This window comes from Eulemur rufifrons, chromosome 9, assembly GCF_041146395.1.
Source record: "Eulemur rufifrons isolate Redbay chromosome 9, OSU_ERuf_1, whole genome shotgun sequence".
Lineage (NCBI taxonomy): Eukaryota > Metazoa > Chordata > Mammalia > Primates > Lemuridae > Eulemur > Eulemur rufifrons.
In genome coordinates this window covers 45,529,713-45,551,385 of record NC_090991.1, presented here as the reverse complement: position 1 = coordinate 45,551,385, position 21,673 = coordinate 45,529,713, and the positions used below count along the sequence as shown (strand labels likewise).

General features: G+C 35.6%; 1 protein-coding gene across 4 annotated transcripts in view; it reads right to left on the bottom strand.

Annotated features, from left to right (window-relative positions):
* The window catches only part of CEP112 (centrosomal protein 112), a 376,462-nt gene that overhangs the window by 197,638 nt on the left and 157,151 nt on the right, over positions 1-21,673 (bottom strand). For all 4 annotated transcript variants that reach the window (XM_069481637.1, XM_069481639.1, XM_069481638.1 and 1 more), the window contains one exon: positions 14,748-14,930. In XM_069481637.1, coding sequence (XP_069337738.1) covers positions 14,748-14,930 — 183 coding nt within the window. The remainder of the gene's footprint in view (positions 1-14,747; positions 14,931-21,673) is intronic.

The window sequence follows — 21,673 nt, the reverse complement described above, 5'->3', positions numbered from 1 at the left end:
GCTGCAAGGACACCCATGGAGGCAGCTAAGCAGATGGGGTACTAGAGCTCAGGTTGGGGTGTAGAAAAGGGGGAATAACATTCTCAAGCACAACCAGGCAACAGACCTGGGAAATGGGGAGGAGTAAGCAGTACCCCCCAACCCAGAGAAGCAGATCTCTCAGTAGGCAGGAGGCCTAGAGCTTGACCCTAAAAAGCTGACTTGTAATTCTCTCACCTGCTCCCCTGGGTTTCTCTGAGGACAGGAGCATCTTGGAGTTTATTTTCCTGATGGAGGGGCTGTTTCCTCTTTCAGGTCTCTAGGTGACTATAGTTTTGGCATTACTAACCCTAGCCACAATTTCAAAGCAGGTGAAGTTTGCCTCACCACCCTTCTACCTCCTTGTCTGCACTTCTCAGATTTTTTAGTCTCCCTCCCCCCACCTCCAGATGTCCAAGTCTTCTGACTAAAACTCCCCTATTGCATCCCACCAGGAGGTTATCCTCTTGCAATATCCTTTCCCCTTCTCCTTTTATGCTCTTTCCATCCGTCAAAACTCCCATTTCTCCAGTGGTTAAATAATTTCAGCTTGATGGGAGCAATTTAATTAGAAACAATTTCACAATACAGCATCTACAACAGCTATTTTCCTCTCCAGGTCAATGTTGTTTAGCTCTTTCCTTTTATGAAGACTTCCCGGATTCCTTCAGGCATACTCACTCTTCTTACTGGGGGTATGTATGGGGTGTGATGCTGCATCCACTTACTAGATTACCTGACAAGAACCCTTCCTGTGGAGGGCTTTGTCTTTGTTTTGTATATTTCCTCTTAGCACAGTGACCGGTACATGAGGATATTCAGCAAATGAGGAAGAAACAAAGGATAAATGAAAGAACCCTGGAAGATACATTTTCATCTTTAAAAAGACCATTATTTTGCCATATATCTTTATTCATTTAAATTTTATATGTATTCATGAATCACCTATTTAAGTATTCATTTTATTGTATATATTGATCCATTTTGAATTTTTAAATGCATTCATGAGTTACCTATTCAAAGCAAATACATTAAATTAAAATAAAGAAAAGGGCAAGCAAGAGGGAGAACATTACTCAGCCCAAACAAATTCTACTTAATGCTAGCAAATGTAACTGATGGATCCCAGGGCTGTTGGTAGAATACTTAAAGTGGGAGCATTCTCACAGCCAAGTGACTCAGGCTGAGACTCTGGGCATTTCAGAGGAGCTTCCACTCAGCTTTTGGCTCTCCTGTCAGCTGATGCTAGATATGTTCTCCCTCTGATCTCAGCTCCTTAAACTCTTGGCTCTCAGGCCCAGGCAAAACCTCTTTCTTTTTTTTTTTCCTGCCAGAATTGAGTTTGTGCTCACTGGGTGATCCTGACAGTCAATCCCTGCCTCCCCAGGTGAGGTGTGAAACCTTTGTCAGTACCCAGCTCTGGCACAGGGACATGAAGCCTTACTGCTCTCAGGAGCAACAGCAGGACTGGAGAGGCTGGGTTGGGTGTTGGTCCTCCTCACATCACTCAATAAACCTGGGTTAGTGCTGCTTGAACATCACGCCTGACTCCACCACTAATGGCCTAAGTTGCTTCATTCATTTGGATCTTATGTTTTCAGTCTCTGAAATGAACTTCCTGATCTCAAGACCACACCCAACCGCAGAATTACACGATTTAGAGTCAGCCTTCAGAGACTTGTTCATCTGATGAAGTAGTCCATTTATGTTGTATAGTCACAGTTTACAACTTGAAAAAAATAAACTAGCATTGATACAGTTCTTAAAAAATATTTGCCCATTTCAAATTCTCACAACCACCCAGGAGTTAGGTAGTATTGCTATTTTTTTTCCTGGTTCCCAAAATACTACTTTCCTTTGGTTCCCTTTCTACCTCCCTTGACTCACTTTCTCAGTCTTCTTGTCCAGTTTTATTTCCTCCACCTTCCCTTTAACCAGTGACTGTCTTCTCTTCTCATTCTCTTCCCCTCCACAGGAGATCTCATCTTCACTGTTGGGATCCATTACCATCCATGACCGTGACACCCAAATCTTTATTTCCCATGGAGATGGAGAGCTCTCTTTTGAACTCTAGTCCTATATTTCTACTTGCTTAAGTGGGATTAACACCTAAATGTCCTACGGCACATCAAACCATAACTCTGGTTCTCTTCTCTGTCCCTCACTGCCACATCAACTTTCCCCTTTGCCACTGCCTTGGCTAAGGCCCTCATCATCTCTCACTAGGATGAGTCCAAGTAGTTTCCCAGGCTCCAGTCTCACTGCCTTCCAGTTCTTAATCCCCTGCTTAAAATTCTTCAGTGACTTTTGATTGTTGACAATTATGGTCTCTAAACTTTCTTTGGATACTACTATCATAAAATACTGGGGCACACAACACAGTGTGTATACGTATAAATTTGTAACACTACTATATTAATATACTATGCACATTATAAAAATTTGCACAAAATAGATACTTTAAGGACAAAATTCAAATACACATAAATAGATGTTCCAGTTTTTTTCCTTCCCATCCCCTAATGAGCCCCACTTTGGAGAAAACTGTTCTAAATAATTACCAGATAGTGTGATGAGTAGAGTATGAAAGTGGGAAAATGGAAGTGATACCGCAGAGGTAGAAACGGCAGCATAGACAGACAGTATAAACCCCAAATTGGAGACCACTGGTTAAGGGGATCAGTCCAGACTTTTCAACATAGCACAGAGTGCTCTCCATGTATTAATTATGTTGCTCCTTCTGTTTAGAATGCTTTTCCCATTCTACTTTGCATAGCAAATTTCTATTCATTTCAAAAACTCAATGTATATGATATCTACTGTAATGTAACCTTTTCTGATAACCTCCCCTGACCCTAGGCCCCCACACCCATTATTACCATCTCTTCTTTTCTTGAGCTCAAAGCCCCTTTATCAATTTATTGCATTTTTCTGTAACTCTAGAAGGCCTGAAGGATGAGCATGCTAGAGGAGACCACAGGATAGAACCTTCTCTTTCCATTCTCTGTCATTCTCAGAAAGATGCCAATATTGTTACAAGTTTCACACCCAGTGGGCATACAGCCATATAAGCAAAGTTTCTAGACAGCAGAAATGGGCCAAGAGGGTATTAATCCTCTTCCACAACATAGAATGGTAAAGAAGGTTCCTTAAAGGGCGTGATTAAATCATCACACCAATCAGGTGGTGTCACTGGCAAAAGGGTGCCTTCATGAGGCCTTGAGAGCCAGGAGAGCTTGTCCTGAGCAGAGTTGTTACTGAGTCTCCTAGTCTTTGTGCCCTTTGATATGTGCTAAGAGGTATCCTTTGTCTGTGGTAAAGAAAGGCATTATTTACTCATCTCTGTTGTTATGAATCATATTATTAATACCTTCCTTTTATCAAAGTTCCACAATACCTGTTTCCTCATACGCTATAAGCTGGAGGGCAGGAAGCATTACTTTCTTATATTCTTGGGTCCTAGCAGAGGGCCTGGCACATGGTAGGAGCTCAATGATTGCCACTAAATGAATGAGTGACTATTACAGGTGTGAACAATGATGATTAAAGATAGTAAGGTTACCTCTTAATTGGCCTCTATTAACTCAGGCTTACAGAGCCAATAAAGACTGGCCATGAACCAGCACCTCTGTCTTCATATTCAACAAGACATTGGTAATTGGATTTGGGCCCATGCCTTAATTATTATCTACATGCCAAATCCATATCTATGGAATCCGACCTGCATATCCAACTCCCTATCCAATATCCCTCCCTCTGGATGTATAACATGCAGCTCACACTTAGCTTGGTAGCAACAGAACTCTTGCTTTTGCTTTTGTTCTGGCCCAATTTTCCTCATACTTGACACCACTATCTATCAGGCTGTGCAACCCAAAACTGTAGGAGTTACCCTTAATTCTTCTCTCCCTTGCTCCCCATACCTAATCCATCAGCAAGCCCTACTGACTCAAATACACATGTCATACAGACATCCACGACTGCTCACAACAACCAGAGAGATCTTTTAAAAACATGAATCAAATTGTGTCACTTTACTGCTTAAAAGCCTTTGTCTTCCCATCACATTTAAAATTGGATCCAAACTCTTCACCAGGGCTTAAAAAGCCCTGTGTCTGCTTTCCATCCTTCCCTACGCCTGCTATGCCCAGGCCACACAGACCTCCTTTTTCATTTCTGGAACACACAAAACTTCCTTTCCTACAGGCTCTCTGCACCATTTGTTCCCTCAGTATGGCTGGCTTCTCATCAATCAGACCTTAACTGAGATACTTCTTCCTAGGAGAGGCCTTCTTTGATAGCCAGCTAACATCTTCATTTGGTCACTCTATCATATCTCTCAATTTTAATTCTCCACCTGCAAGTTATTGCTATGCGATCCTCTCCTTGTTGATTGGTTTTTTGTGTTTTTGTCTGTCTTTCCCAATTCAAGTTTAAGTTCCTTTAGAACAGAGTACTGGCCTATCCTGTTCTTTGCTGTACCCAGTGCAGGACCCTTAGGACCACATAGGCCATGGCCTGTACAACTCTGGGTCAACATTCACATTAAACCAGGCTGTGAAACGCACATCCTAAAAGTGTGCACCACAACCCTAGGGCCTGGCACAGGGTAGGCACCCCAAAATTCTTAATGGAATAAATAAATCAAGTTAAAGAAATTTGGTGTCATAGGGAAATTCCTTATATATAATTCTGCTTAATTTTTAGATGGGAAAACTTATATGAAAATAAATTTGACTTATAAATCACCTGAAGAGTCGTAATTACAAAATTTTCAAGTGACAGCACTCCATTTTATCAATATCAACCTGGAAAAATGAGATTTTAAAGAGCAATCAAAATAGTCAACAATAATTAGGATTTTTTTGAGAAGACTTACTCTACTACTCATTTCTGATTTGAATAAATGTTTAAGAAACACCAACATTATGGGAATAGATGGTGATTTTTTACTGTATGCTATAAATGGTTATAGAGGTCAAATTACAAGAGTGCATATCCAAGTTTCACCCAAAGTCTGAAACATCATATGCACAATCAGGATTGACTTTAAAAGGGGAGCCTGGAACACACTCCACCTTTTGAACTCACAGCTTCTATCCAATGACAGCTTTGGCAGTAATTTTGGAATAATTGAAGAGCAAAAGTTTTCAACCCTCACACTCTACTTATCTTGTTGTACATGCCAGTATCACTCTATCTGGAGCTATCATATAATTAGCTCAACAAGTGAGGAGAACATTTACATTTCAGAAAAATTAGCTTTTCAGGAAACATTTGGTGAACACATGCATTTTGTACATTAAATGGCATCTTTGAAAATAACAAAATAAATAAAGTCCCACTTGACCCTAGCGATCTGGAGTTTGTTTCTTTAATAAATACTGACTGTAAGTTTAAGGAATAAACGTAAGATGAACGAATCACCAGTTTAATATTAACCTTTTTAAAGACTTGCAACTTTCAGGTCTTTCCACTGGAAAATTCCCTGTTCTGAGATGCTGGTCCTGGCTGTACTGTTAGTTCCCTGTTCCCTGAAAGGTCCTCTGCAGCACACAGCAATGCTATCAGTGGGAAGGACGCCGACACACATACACATACACACACACACACACACACACACACCCTCAAGACTAATGCTGCATCGAAACTGTCCCTACAAACAAGGGAAGAGACCCAGATCCAGACCACATAATTCAGCAAACTTCATTCTCTGAGGGCACCATTAACTCATATTTAAATATTACTAATAATTCCAGGCCTTGACTTCATACCTAAGCAAAACAAACAAAAATGAACAAAAAAAAAGTAACATGCATTTTCAAACCCCACAAATACAACTGTGTTATATTGTTTCTTTCAGATTTCTTGTCATCTTTCCCACTCTCCCAGTATACAAATACCCAAAAGCACTCAAGAGGTCAGGAAATAATTTAATTATTAAAACAAGTGAAAAAAATAACTTTCATTGAATTTTAATATTTCTTTCAACTGAAAAACAGTATCTCAAGTTTCACATTAATCCACCAATTTCAACACTCTGGGGCTCAATCAGGCCAATTTTTATTATGTAAAAGTTTCCACTTAATGACAATATTTTTCAAATATTTTCTGTACACAAATATTAAATAACTTTGAAAATAGACTATTATTTTCATGTAATGCCTTGCTCTTCTCTTCAAATAGGAGTTTAAGTTCTTCCTGACATCAATTTATGTCATTTTTGTCATGAAAAATGCTCAGGTGTTAAATATCTTTCATATAATGCAACTAGGCATGATTCCAATTAGTGCTGAATGGAAGACAAAATGACAGTTTAATAAGCTTCTATTTGCCAGCTCTTTGAACATTGGATGATATCACCATTTTGCCAATCATTTCTCGTACTTTGGCTTCAACCTCTCTGACACAAAAAATTACCTCAGATATACAAATGAAGACATCAGGGATGTCTCTTACAGAACTGAGCAAGTCAGAAATCCAAAAATGACTTTTCCAAGACATCAAGGAAAAAGAGTTATGCATCCAATATTTCCTCAAAGATAATTTCTGCCAATATTCTTTGAAAATTTCATTGAGGCAGAGGTGAAAAGAAGGAAAACCAGTAGGCTAAAAATAACCTAAAGGCATTTTTTCCTTATGTCAATGAAAATGACATTCAACACATAGAATAATGATTTATCTCTGGAGTATTTATTTTTAAAAAGTATTCATTTTAAAATTTTCATTTTGACCAAAATAGCTCTAGAATTAGGCCAACACAGCATAAGAAACTGCTTTTGAGGCGTATTAATGAAAAACATTTTCTAATTATTCCTTATATTTCTAAGGAAAAAGTCTCCAGGTGTGAACTTAACCATCCTTGACCTCATTTTTAAAAGGTTTTGACTAGCTTTTGTTATGCAATAGGATCCTTATGTAGGTTCCTTTACGGAGGAAAAAAATACCAACAGTGAACTCTTTGAGGTTTAAAAATTATTCTGTCAAATGAATGGATCATATATAATATTCCAAATCAGCATGTGACTATAACAAACATCTACCTATCATGTTCACAACAAACTATACATCACCAGTACTAAAGACAAATTCCTATGCAGTTTTCTAGTGTTTGATCAGCCCCATTGACCTAAAATCTTTGTGGATCCTTACTCTGGGCATACCTTCGTATTTCAGAAATAATGTGAAAACCAACAGAGGACTCGTTTTTAAAATGTATTGATTTTTTCATTCTACAAATTCTGGAATTTTTTGGAAGAAATTTTATTCCAAAGAAAATATTAAGAAATGCATATCTCTTCAGAGTTTATCTCAAAATAAAAACATAGTCATGGCTTGTAGCTTTGGAGAAAGAATGAAACGAACGGCTAAAACTTGATTTGGATTTATATAGTCTGAGTGATGAGTATCAATATTTTAAATCTAGTAATATATTGACAATCCAAAATTAAACATATAATTCATTTATGAAGAATAAATAAAATTCCAAGACAATGTGCTCATATTAATACATAAGCAGGCATACGGGGCAGGGGACTGCCATGAGTTCCAGTACATTAGCTAGTAGTTATAAAGCCTTGCACAATTTATTTATGCTTTTTGAATCTCTTCTCATTGATAAAATGGAAACATACAGTCGTCTTCTGACAAAGATAAGAAGGTCAAAACACAGTTTCTAGGTGGGAAATTTCATGCTCATAAGGTATTAAAGGGTTTCATGAGATAGATAACGCAATGTAAAGGACCTAGCAAAGAGCTTGGCACATGGGAATTACACAGTAAATATTAATTGTTTTGTTGCTGTTAAACACACACAAACATAAAAATTCAGTGTTGTTCTAGGAGGCATTACATACTAAAACTGGAAATGAAGCAGCTTTATTCAATTATGACTTTATAGCAACATCAAGTACAGCAAATCACTGAAAGAAATGCAAATTGCTATGAGAATCTCAGCATGGGGGAACAAAGAGTACCACTGTCTGTCTCTCCCATGCTAAGCAAAGATTCACATGTAAACCTGTTCCTTTTTTTGCTATGTCCAAATCTCTCCAAAAGTCTAAGAATCTTTCTTAGAGGAAGCTATGATAGAAAGAACACTGAATTAAGATTAAGAATCCCTGGTTTGCTGGTTCTGTGACCTTGGATAAAATAGTGCCCTTGAATAGCAGGTTCCTTATCTATAAATGGAAAATAATTAGATGTCATCATCTCTTTAGATTACTTAATCTGACTATATTATTGCTAGAGACTTAGACACCTGATATGACTAAAAACTTCATGTTTGGCAGAACATACTGTACACAATGACTTGTGGTTCCCTGCAATCCTCCCAATTTTCACCACTGCAGAGTGATCACATTTTACTCCCTATTTAAAATATCTCCTGCATTTAATTACCTCTTCTTCAAGAACAATTTTAATATTCCTAAAGAAATCCATTAAGTATAATGAGAACAAAAGACAGATTTTTAAAGCAATCATTATTAATTGACACAAAGTTGCCAATTCAAAGGGAATACTTTATATGTTATTTAGAAGGTTTGTCTTTAAAAGGAACACTCCTTATCTAACAGTGAACCAAATACCAAAGAATGTGGTTTCCATGGTAACTGCCACATTTAAAAAATATGCACAAGACTAAAGATACACTGTATTTCTACAAATGGATCATTCTTAGAGAAATCAATTTTCTTGTCTCAGTCTGTATTTTTGTTTTCAAATTTAATATAATTTTCTCCATGTTGAGGATCAAGTTGAATTATTTATAATAGTTTAATTACAGGTATATATGCTACATTTGTAGCTGTAAGATGAAAATAATCACAGAATTTTAGAATTATAATGGAAAAAGAAAGCTGGTGAGCTACAAAAAATGTAAGCTTTACTTGAAATGGCATTTTCCTATATTTTCTCCTAATTAAGTACATAATACAGTATTCTTATACATATTAATATATAGTAATATATAAATGATACAAATATATTACTAAATCATATGTAATACTATTGAACACACCACTATTGAGTACTAATGAACAAGATCTTAGCATCAGGGAATCTATGTCAAAATATAAAGAGGATTTTTGCCCCCTCTATTTGGAAAATTCTGTATGACCTCTGCTTTTGATGTCAGAAAAACACAGTATTTCCCCTATAGGCTTTTTAAAATGGTCTAGTTAGGAAAATCTCTATTAATGTTTAATGTACACAGACAGTTCTTGGGCTATCTGAAATGCAGTACTTAGATAATACCATAAAACTTCATCTAAAGAATATAAATTGAGAATTGTAATATTAGGCTTTACCAGAAGTCCACCAAAATGTCTTATTTTCTTTTTATGAAATAAAAGTGAAATGATAAAAATTTTTCCCATCAACCTTCTAATGCTGACATTACACCTTGTACATTGCAGCAAAACCCATTTAATACTTAAAACACACTCAATTCCACTCCACTTTCCCTCTAATACAAATAACTTGGTCCATCAGGGGATAAGTATCAAAGTGTGGTGTGTACACAGCTGGAACACCAGGCAACCAATCTGATGTTACTGTGTGTGTCACCAGGGAGAAGAGGGGAACAAAAAACAGGGTTACATTAACAGCAAGGGCCTCATTAGGTTGAGGGAAAAATATAATTTACGTAGTTTGGTTTTTCCAAGCAAAATCAGTCCAATTTGACCCAAAGAAACAAAAGTACATACTACTTCAGAACCAAGCAAATGATATTAATGAACAACTATTAATGATAAATTACTATTTTGAACAACTATTAAAGATGCATTACAGGTAGGATGTGAACCATTTTAGTACAGGTCCAGATATCTTTTATTCCTGAAATGGATTACCACTTGATTTTATTGTTTCTTTTTATAGTTTTTCATAGTAGAAATTAAGAGGACAAGAGAATCTGACATAGGAAAGAGAGTAACACACTTGGAAATTAATATTAGTCATTAAATTCTAAGCTATTTCTAATCTCATCCATGTTTCTAATTTTTACTTCCTGAAGACATTTTATAAGGCACAGTGGTAAAATGACTTTACTAGAATTTTCTAGGCCTGTGACTTAAAATATACTTTCTTATGATTCATAATATGTACAAAATTAGATTTCTCAAAGCAGCTTTGTTTCTTGATTTGAGAATAATGATATCCTCAATAAATTAAAATGAATTTCTGGCATATTAAAATAAAGTCTGATAATTACATTTTATGAAAGTACATAAAGAACTAAAGGTTTCCCACCAGATTTTATTTCCAAATGTTTTAACATACAGAGAATATCAGTTAAATTGGTCAATGTCCTTTATATTAAGTCCCATGGTATATATTTCTCTCAGAACTGAGAGCTAGAAAAACAAAACAACTGCTATGATTTCTTTCATTACATAATTAGAATTAAATAATTCATCATGTTTCCCTCTTTGCTGTGGCTTGTAGGCAAGCTCAGAGCTAAAACTTACACTTAACTGTAGCTTTTTTTTTAGCATAGATTTTATAATGTTGTTAATATCACTATTACTTTGTTATTATTCTCAGTTATTTTAAGTGTGTATTTATTACAAAATTCTGCCTTAAATCCTTTTTGAAAGTAACTGGCATATAAAGAAATTAACATAAAATGTTTTCAATATGAAAATGCTACCAAAGCCCAAAGACCATGTATATAGGTTTAATAATAATGTTCAGAGTACGCATATTGTTAAATTTACCCTTGGAGTAATCTTTGAAGAATGATGGCCAATGCATAAGCCACTGCATGCATGCACATACCAAGTTTATAACTGGGGATTTTTTTTATCTTGTGCCCGTATTTGCAAATGAATGGAAAATAAGATAATGTTATTGAGATATAATTTTTTAAATTAAAATTGTCTTATAAATACCTTTTTAGGAAAACTTTTTGTTAAGTAGAGCAAATTACTACAAATTCCACATTTTAGAATCAGTGATAGGTTCAGCTCTTAATGTGAATCAATATGGCAAAATCAAAGTGATTTGTCCATTTATTATGCAAAAATTGTTCATATGAGACTTCAGATTCTCATTTTGGAGAATGAAGCCACGTGGATGACAATGTTATGCAAGATCCCCTGTACTATATACAAATGCTAAATTTAATATATTTTCAGATATTGCTGATATCCTTCTCCAAGGATGCTGTATTTAATTTGCATAATTATGATGGTAGTTCACAGTGGCTGCTGGTTATCCTAACTCCTTTACTATTATTATTATTATTCTTTTAAAATATTAAGGGGGTACAAATGTTTTTGTTACATGGATAGCTTTATAATGCTTAGGTCGGGACTGTAAGTGTTCCCATCACTCAAACAGTATTCATTTTACCTGTTAGCTAGGTTTCTATATGTAATGCAACAGGTCACATAGCTGTCCTAAGATGGTGACACCACCTCTGGGGCGGATCTCAAAGGTTCTGTGTAACAGTCTCTACAGTATTCACACACACCATCCACTTTGGCAACAAACAAAAGATCAACCAATCTCTAAATGGTTCGGAGGCCCAAAAGGACAAGTAAAAGATCAAGGAACTTATGTTCTATTTTTCTTCTAATTTAACAGGATGAACTGCAGAAATTCTTTCATTATATTACAATTCAAAAGCAAAGCAAAAATTACATGTAAAACTTTCATGTTGTAAGAAGCTTTCTAAGTTTATAAATTTTCTTAATATTAAAAATGTGATTCAATCAATCAAATTATTCTGCAAAATAATTTCAATAAGAGGGACCTGGTAAATGAGAAATATTTGACAGTAAGGTTATGAATTTCTGTATGTCTTGATTTCTACTGATCTGGATGCTTTTTCTTAAACATATTACTTTAGGTAGATATATGAGGGTGTTAAAATTTAATGGGCATTTTCGCAAATATAAATATCATAACATAACATATCCTGCCATTGAAAACCAAAATATTATGACAAAAATATAATATACATAAAAAATAATAAGCTAATTGTACCAAATAAAATGAACAAAATGGTTAATTGTCCTTAGTTGCATTTCTATATCTTATCATTGCTCTATAAAACAGAAATTATTAGAATAACAACTAACCTTTAACAATTATAAAACATATTCACCAAAAGGGAGTTCCTAGTTGGTATGCTTCACCTTAAGGTAGGTAACTATGCTCTATAATAATGATTTTCTTATCAGCATACAATGCACTACATATTTGGAAGAAGCCAAAAATAGAGTTTTAGGATATTGTCCTCATTTAGGAATCTGATGGAAAAAAAGAAGCAAACAAAGCCATAATATCCAAAATAGATATTTCCCTGGTCCTCTTTGGTTAAGCATTTCAAATATTCCTTTTTACAAAATGGCCTCCATTGCTAAACTGGAATAGCCAAACATTAACTGAAAATCAAATCTCTCTGAAACTAAAAAAATATACCATCTAATATTTAAGACATGTATTTTTTTTGCATTAAACTATAACACAATGATTTGAAAAAGATCTTCTATGTTGAAAATCATATGCCCACTTTGTTTTTTTGAAATTTATAAATAGAATTCAGAACTTGAAAGGTATTATACCTTAGATTATTTAGACCATAATCATGAAAAGATATATTTTGAAAATTTAGGACTTACCTGAAGGAAAATTTGAATTAAGATCCTCAAAAAATAACCATAGATAAATATAAATTATGAGCATTTTAGAACACATGAGAATTTTAAAAATATAACATTGATAAAAGTTTTTTAGAATTGTATTCTCTAAAAACAACTTAGTACAACATATGCAAAATTATTTTGCTTTTGACCAAGAATGCATTTAGCCTAAGTTTCCATTGCTTACTGGCATTCCCATGATAGCAATTCCAATTAGTAAAACGTTCCAAGAAAGACACAAAATATGAGAAATATAATGCTAAACTACAGCATTTGAAGAGGTCATAGAGTTCTCACACTTACTACTTCAATAAGAAGAAATTCAATTAATAACCTAAATATACTGTCCCTATGGCTTTATTACATATAATAGTTCTAAAATTTCCCTTTTGTTATGATTGGATGAACCGCACCCTATATGGCAGATTCGACATATGCAAAATCACAAAGGTTTCTTCTAAATTTGGCCTCCACTTGTGTCAGCTTCCCATAACAGCACCAAAATAGTAGGAAGTTATGTAAATTAATGCATTTTATTATATCCATCATTCAATTCTACCATGCAAACAAATCCTACACCGACTCGGAACCCATATCCCTTACCATGGGAAAACAATGGTAAGGTCTAACATCATGTTTGGAGGAGAATATAAGTGTGAAAATATTCTTAATAAATTGCATGGCTAAAAATCAAAAGACCAGCATATATTTTATAAAGGCTTTAATGAGGCTGGTGGCAAAAGTATTGATTTAACACATTGATTTAACAGGAACCACCTGACTATTCTGGTACTATGGCTACTACAATGACTACCTTTTTAGATAGCAAACCACCATAAAAAAAATTGAAAATAATTTTCCTATAAATGCATATTATTGAAAAAAACACCTGTGCTCAGTATATTTACGTTGCATCAGTTATTCTCCTGAAATAGAAGACAACTCAAGGTCAAATGAAAAATAACCAATAACTCCTATTCTTTGCCTTACCGCCTCCCGCTCTCCACTAAAAAAATTAACATCTTATTTAAATTGTAGTATTTTTATGTTTAGATAGTTATAAAATTTTTTAAACACACAGTACAACAGAAGGTTTATTTTGTTGTTTGGAAATTATATTATTTTGGAAGGAAGGATACATAGAGGAAGAAGCTTATGTGTGGTGTGGTTAGTATGGTTAGATTTCAATGGGAAAAGAGGTATTGAGACCTAGTGTACGATATGGTTTTATGAGAAAAGAATATTATCTTTTTATTTTTTACCAATTGCTCTCAAATTTTTCTTTAATAAAATTTCACAGCAATCTCAAGAAGATACACTAAAGGCCCTTGATTATATATACCCTAAAGAATGTATTGCAACACAAAGATATACACCCAATAAGATTTTTTTTATCTGAAATTTATAAAGATAATTTTCCAGGCTGACAGTGCACATTTCATCCACAAGTTTGAGGAGTCAAATGCTACCACAGCTGGGGGTTATTCTGCCAAATGGCTTCCAACAGGGACTACAGAGATGGATGCTAGGAGGCATGTGTGCGTGCAAGAAAAAGCAACAGACCTGATGGGAAATAGTTCTTCTCTGGAGTCATTTTATCAATTACCATCTGAGTGATCTAATCAAATATAGAGTCTAATGAAAAAAGCAACACTGGGAAGGAAAAGCAAATGTTAAAACAGCTGCTTGATTACCTACAGAGATTAAAACAAAAAGCAAGGAGTGAGGCTGATATATTTCTTAGGGATTTGCTAAGGCTGAGGGGAGGGGTAAGGGGCAGATACCTTAAAAAAAAAATCCATCATGAAAGGAACTGAGACAAGATTATAAAAAAGGGGCCAAGTTATAGCGCGCCATGGGATTTTTAATCTGGCTACCTGTGGTTTCTGTAGTTAAAGCCTTATTCATCCCCCAAACAGGGGGGTGGGTGAGAAAAACAAAAAAAAAAAAAATCACATTTATATGTCAGTTTTGCAAATGATCAAACAGCGTGCATCAACAAGAATAATAAGAAAACACTAAACGCTGATGACTTTTTAAAAATAGATACCCATTTTATCAAATATTATTGATAATTACCTGTGCATCTCGCTTCTTGAACTCCTGAATTTGATTTTCGTGCTCCATATTGGCAGCGCGAAGCTGTTTTTCCAGGTTTTCAATTTCCCGTTCATGGTCTCGGACTAGGCTATCCTTCTCTGCGTTATGCTGCTGTAATAGGTGCGTCTTCTCCTGTTCATGCTCCAGCTTCAGCTCTACTATCTGATTGGACAATGAGGAGGACAGTTCATCAACAGAACATCCTTGTCGTCATGACAACTCATGTACAGCTTAATTTTTCTCTAATTTGTCCAAGTTGAAAATTTTATTTTTGCGTCATTATTACCTCACCCTTGAAATACACTTATTTGAGGGGGGTGGTTATCTAAACCTCCTCATATTCAAAATAGTTGGGCATATTCAGTAAATCCTTCTGCAATCTGTTGACACAAATGTCTGAACATTAAAAAAAATTATGTTGAATGCTAGGTATTTCCTCCCCAAGAATTTGGGTATTACTGATCAACAATGGTTGTAAATGGTTAATAGTCAGTACGCTTTGCTTTTTGCTTAAATATGTACACGTAAAAAGCAGCACTTAAATCGGTGAGTTTTCTTTATGATTTTCAAATAAAAGATCGGAGCTAAATACGCATCTGGATTATTGTATATACAGTTGTCTTTTCAAAAATAAAATGATAAATTTCAAAGCTCTATTATCTCGTTGTCAGCTACGGTATACCAACATAAACAGATGTTATGTGTTCCAGAAGGGCACCTGCTGTGCTGCAAGCTTGCGCCATGATTTCATAAAGAGCATTCTATTCTCAGGATCCTTTCCCAGTCCACTCCACACTGGAGACTGTGACCTTGGCCAGTCTTAGCCTCTCCCTGCTAGACTGAATGGCAGCCCGAGACCAAGGGCCTGGTTGCCGCAGCTTTGATACTAATCCTCCCAGACTGTGCACAATGGCACCCTACCTGGCCTGCAAACTATAGCCAGCCAGGCTGTCTTTGAAGCAGGTGATGAATAGGGGACTGCAGGAAGCCAGCTTCCCCAGTGAACTCCAGGCCACACAGCTGCTAAGAACAGTCACTTGGATTTTTCTTCAGTTTTGGTGGATTTCAGGGGGAAAAACTGCTGTTATCTAGAATATGTTGTGTTATTTTCGGCGTGAGAATCCATCTTCAAAAAAGCTAACAGTGGGAGCCTGCTCCAAATCGATCTTGTTTCGTGCAATGAATCACCAGACTACCTTATCTTAAAGCTATAGCATTCATTTCTCCAGGCCTGCACACTGCACTTTCAGAAGTTATTTTCTTTTTAAATTTGCAATTCTCATCCCCTAATTGTAAAACAAGAATTAAAACACAAATTAAATTTGCTTTAAAACATAGGTTTCAAATGTTTTCTTATTGTGATTGTTAATGGAGAGTCGGAAAACCAATAAGAAATTTCTAACCACTCATACATATACTATGCTATTTAGAAGAAAGAAAAGTATAAAAATGTTCTCCTAATATATACCGCACCAAGTAGTATAAAAAAGGTTTTTTGATTACTTAAAATGAATGTGTGTACATTTTATTCTGTGTTTCACACAGCTACAATGTTAAGCCTAACAAAAGAGAGAATTTAAAACTCTATTGCTATTATGGCATTTTGTTTAGGAAGCCAAGTGATTGAATTATTAAGTTGGAATATTTTTAGTTCTGACACATTATCATTTCTACTCAGTGTTATATTATCAAGAATCATTATAATAAAATTATAAATTTTAATCAAAATCATTTAAGTATGTAACACACTGAAAAGAGGTAAGAGGTAGATCTACTGAGATCTTCTTGAAAGCCTCAGAAAAACTGGGAGGAGTGTAACTTAAAGCTAATAGAAAGCAAGATATTGTACAATATTCTAGGGAAAAGTAATCAAGTGATCTACAACTGGGGCAGAAGAATTACAGAATTTTCTCCCAAGAAAAGACACATGACTAGAACTAGCTATGAGATCATTCGTAATGATGCTGTCTCATTCTAAGCTTTAGTAATAATGCACTTCCATAGTAACTTTCTAAACTGAGTCATTTTTAGTATTCTTATAGACTGAGCAATGACCATGCCCATGCTCAAATTTCAATTTATTCACTTTTAAAAATCAGGAAAAAAAATGAAATAGTGATAATAGAATTCCAAGCCTAAAAATAGATGTTCAGAAATCATCATTAGTTTGTTATTTTTCCAAGGCCTGTTGCTCAGTGATGAACAAATTTCAAGGCTGTGGAAGCATTTTAAAGTGAAATAGCTCAGGCTTGTCTTCTCAGTACAACATTGCTTGAGAAACTTCTAGATATTATAACCCCTTTCTTTTGGTCTATGCCTACGTTTCCTCATTGTCAGCAACTTCTGGCAAGGGTGTCTTCTCCAGATAAATGGTAGAGTCCAGAGGAAAAATTCTAATGTTCTGGGAACATCTTGATGATGGTATTCATAATAACAAAGGCCATTATCAAAGTGAATCTGTGTTAAAATTCAAAGTTTTACTGGTCTCTAGCTCCTTCCATATAAATAAATGTTAAAAGAGTCTTTTGGACTTGTCCAGGTGGTCCTTTAATTGTGGGCACATGTCAAAGGTAAACATGAAGTAGCTTATCTTCTTTACATTAGACTACTAGATACTTTTGGTCGACTGGCAATAACGTCTAATGGAGTTAATGGTGACCAGGGGGTGGTTAATTATGGAAAATATACAGGACGTAAAAGCAGACAGCATCCACAAGGATGGATATTAAGTGGTCAATCAGCCTCTAAGTCAAGAGGGAGTCCAGACCCATGATATATGCTACAATGGGAAATAGGATGCGCCATCACCAGGTCCCTGCTTAATTAAGGTTGGCTAAAGGATTCCCTGTAATACAGGAAGGAAAGTTTTAAGTTCCCTAATTCAAAAGCATTAAGCTGTAGACCAGAGAACAATCCTGGGTATATGCCCATTCTAAACATATTAAAGCAGACTGGCACGTCTTCCAAGGACAACGGAAGTGATTAGCCCTCATATGCAAGCATCTGGTAGCATCTGACAGTCAGTCCCTTGAGATGCTGGGTTGGTGGCTTGGTGGTTTGGGTTTGGATAAGAAAACTTCCTAGCTTTATGCCTAGGAACTGGGTTGACCCGCATGAAATTGCCATTTCTGTAGATCAAAACAGGAAACGAATAGGGTCCTACTCTACTCACTATGCTACTCCCCAAAACATTCTGAACCTGAAATTCAAGAGTAAAGTTTTGAAGTTCTGAATCCCTGAAAGGATAGCCCTCCATCACAGACTAAATTATTCGAACTGAAATTTCATGTAAGTACCCAAGGGCAGGAGCACATACCAGGCCCTGAGAACGACTAAGATAGAGCAACTAGATATCCAAGTCCCTGGGGGTTTTGGAATATATATTTTAAGTTCTGATAACTGTTTTACAATGAAATTAGTGCTAGAAAATATGGCCTGAAAACCTTTTAATAATCATATAAAGAAACGCACAAAGGAGATGGAAAAAGTCATTGGTTCTCAATGCACAATGCATAGAAGACTAACATCCCAATAATATACCTCAATGTCAGAAACTCCAATACCAGACCAATAGAAGTGATAGAATGCACCACAACACATTGAAAAGGAGGAATTATAGTTCACAATACTAACTAAAATAACCTCAAGAATAACAAAATTACAAAATCTATATTCTACAATGCATGGTATAAGAATGGACTAAAGCTATAGGAAGTAGGGAGAAAGGCCCTCCATTTTCTCTGGCTAGAAAAAGAGGAAGACAGGGAGCCTACTGTTAGAAGACCTAGGGGAAGATCTGTCCTACAGCTCAATGATAATTGCACTAATTTTAAGAGAATAGAAATATGGAAGCTTAAGAGTTTGGAGGGACTTAGAGGTACCTAGTAAAATGTTAATCTTCATCTAAAAACCTTCCCTGTAATAGCCTGACAGTTGGTCATTCAGCTGTTACAGGAACGATTTTAGCAATAGAGTAACTGTATTCCAAGGCAAATAATGCCTCATACTAAACAATGTAGGCATTGGAACTTCTGGGTAAATATAGCAGGAGAAACTGAAAATTGTGGAAAGAATAAAAACAAATGTTAAAAACAAAACAAAGAACATTCACCGACAGCAAACAAACAAGGAAAAGAGGAATAACATCTTGGCCATAAATTTCAAAAGGTGGTAGTTAAGGAAAGAAAGAGAAGATTCTGATATTGTTTGGTGAGACATACTGTTTTGTCCCTGCACCCCAGAAGTAGAACAGGTGAGTTGAAATAATGCTAAGAAATATTTTCTAATACCTCAATTTTGGAGATAAATGGAATGAAAATGTATCATTCACAATTGCCTCTTCTGCCTAGGTGAGGGATAAAGAGGATAATCTCAATGAAGTAAAAATGGCTACTAAGGAGAGATATATATAAAACTGGGAAAGTGAAAAACTGGGGCTAATTCTCTCTGATAGAATATAAGCTTTGGAGCTCCCATAATAAAAGAAAACACCTTCCAATACATAGAGCAAATCCTGGTGTAGGATATTAAGAAATTGTTAAAAGAGAAGATATTCGTTTCTCTAACAAAAGTTGCTCAGAACTCCAACTAAGGTCTTCTCTTACATCCCTACCATAATCTCAAGCTATAGAAAAGTAAGCACAAAAAAATACCTATGCCCGCAAAATGAAACTCAGAGGAAGACAAACAGGCTGCAAAATAAATACCAAAAAGCAGTCAAAAAGAATTCATGCATATTATACCAGTACACATAGTAGACTTGGACAGAGCTGCTCACTTCAAGCCCAAGCAAGATGAGGGAGAAAAGCATCTGGAAAACAGTAAAAACATTACATGAGGAAAAAAAATAAATTTAGCAAAGAAGAGGAGGACAAGAAGGGAGGAAGAAAGGAAGGAAGGCCATCATTCTGGAGGAAGAGAAAACATTCCTTAAAAACCAAAACCAATTAGTGTTATAGGAGAACTTAATAAGAATAGGAACGCAATGAAAGAAGAACTCAAAGACAAAAAGATAACAGAATTAACTAAGGACCAAAACAGCTCCATCACAAAGTTAGTTCTAAATTAAAAACAACAACAAGCTGAATAAACAGCTGAAAATTAAATTACCAACATAGGCAAAAGGCTTGAGACAATCACAGTAAAGGCCCAGGAAAGAGATGATAATGTAGAAAGAAAATAGGAAAGGAAAATTCATGTATACACGAATAGGATATCAGAAAATTTCCCTAAATGAATAAAGAGCTGAGTATATAAAAAGACACTCTACATACCAAGAAAAATTGATTCCAACTGATGAAAAGAATGACTCAAGCATACTATAAGTTCAAACATAAAGAACTCAAGGACGATAGTCCCAAACTACTTTAGGAAAAAAAATACTTGAAATGATTAGAGAAGCCACTTTAAGAGCAATGTTTAGTTCCAAAAGACAATGGAACAATGCATACAAAGCTTCAGGGGAAGAAAGGATGACCACAGAATTGTATGCCCAACCAAGCTATCCTTCCAGAACAAGAGAACACATAGTGGCCCTCAAGCAAAAACGCAGTGAATACAGCTACCAGCCCTTCTTGAAAAAGTTACTTGATGAAATCTCAATAGTCAATAGATCAAAAGAAAGCACTCAGATATAAAGTTGTGCTAAAAGTCCTAGTGGTGAGCACATAAATTGATGTAAATAAAAAACTAAGTCTATATAACTATGAGAATTATGGATATAGAACAGATTATAAATGTTACAAACCTCAACAATGTACGATAATACTGCAGTTGACAAAATAGAGTGGTAGGGGTGGGCAGAAGGAAGTGCAAGCAATTCAATTTTATTTTTCTATAGTAGGAAGTACCTAATATCCTCAAAATAGAACATAAAATTTAAAAATTATTCTAACCTCAATGTATTTTTAATTTCTATTTCTCAACATTCTAAGAAATCATCTCTGATGTGGTGAAAAAACGTAATTCTAAACTGTAGAAATCTTTCAGTTTCCCTTCTTAAACTAATTTCACATAAAATTACATTTAATATTTTAATAAACATGGCAAATGTAGCATGGTTCTGTTTCTTAAAAATTGCTTTTGTCTATATATATACTTATCCTTCTATTTATCTATCTCTCATAGAAATTTCTAGAATAATGCTCACTTAAGATTAACATCAGTCATTTCTGGAAGATAATATTTGAGTTAGAATTTTTGCTTTCTTCTTTGTGTGCAGTAAATTACCATGTCAAACAGCAACAGCTCCTGTTGGAATATTTGCTTGTGGTGGTGCTGCAAGAGTCTTAAAGAATGTGGTCTCCCTTCAAACAAATGGGTTCTGGGGCTATCAACTGAATTAGATCTGGAAACTTATCAGAGGACGATGATTTTCCATTGAAGTGGCAAACTGTGTAAAGTTCAGTCACCAGTTCTAGATTTCTTTTCTTGATGTTGTACAAACCAAGTTTTATTCTCATTGGCTCTCTGTCTACCGTATCCCTCAGAACACCATGGTCACTATCACCACAAATACCTGCACGGCAAGACATCTTTTTTTCTTTTTGAGACAGAGTCTCACTCTGTTGCCCGGGCTAGAGTGCCATAGCATCAGCCTAGCTCACAGAAACCTCAAACTCCTGGGTTCAAGCAATCCTCCTGCCTCAGCCTCCAGAGTAGCTGGTACTACTGGCATGCGCCACCATGCCCGGCTAATTTTTTCTATATATTTTTGGTTGTCCAGCTAATTTCCTTCTATTTTTTTTAGTAGAAACGGGGTCTCGCTTTTGCTCAGCCTGGTTTGGAACCCCTGAGCACAAATGGTCCTCCCGCCTTGGCCTCCCAGAGTGCTAGGATTACAGGCGTGAGCCCTTCCGGCAAGACACCTTGACTGCCAGTCTATCCTTGCTGCCCATTACGGCAGT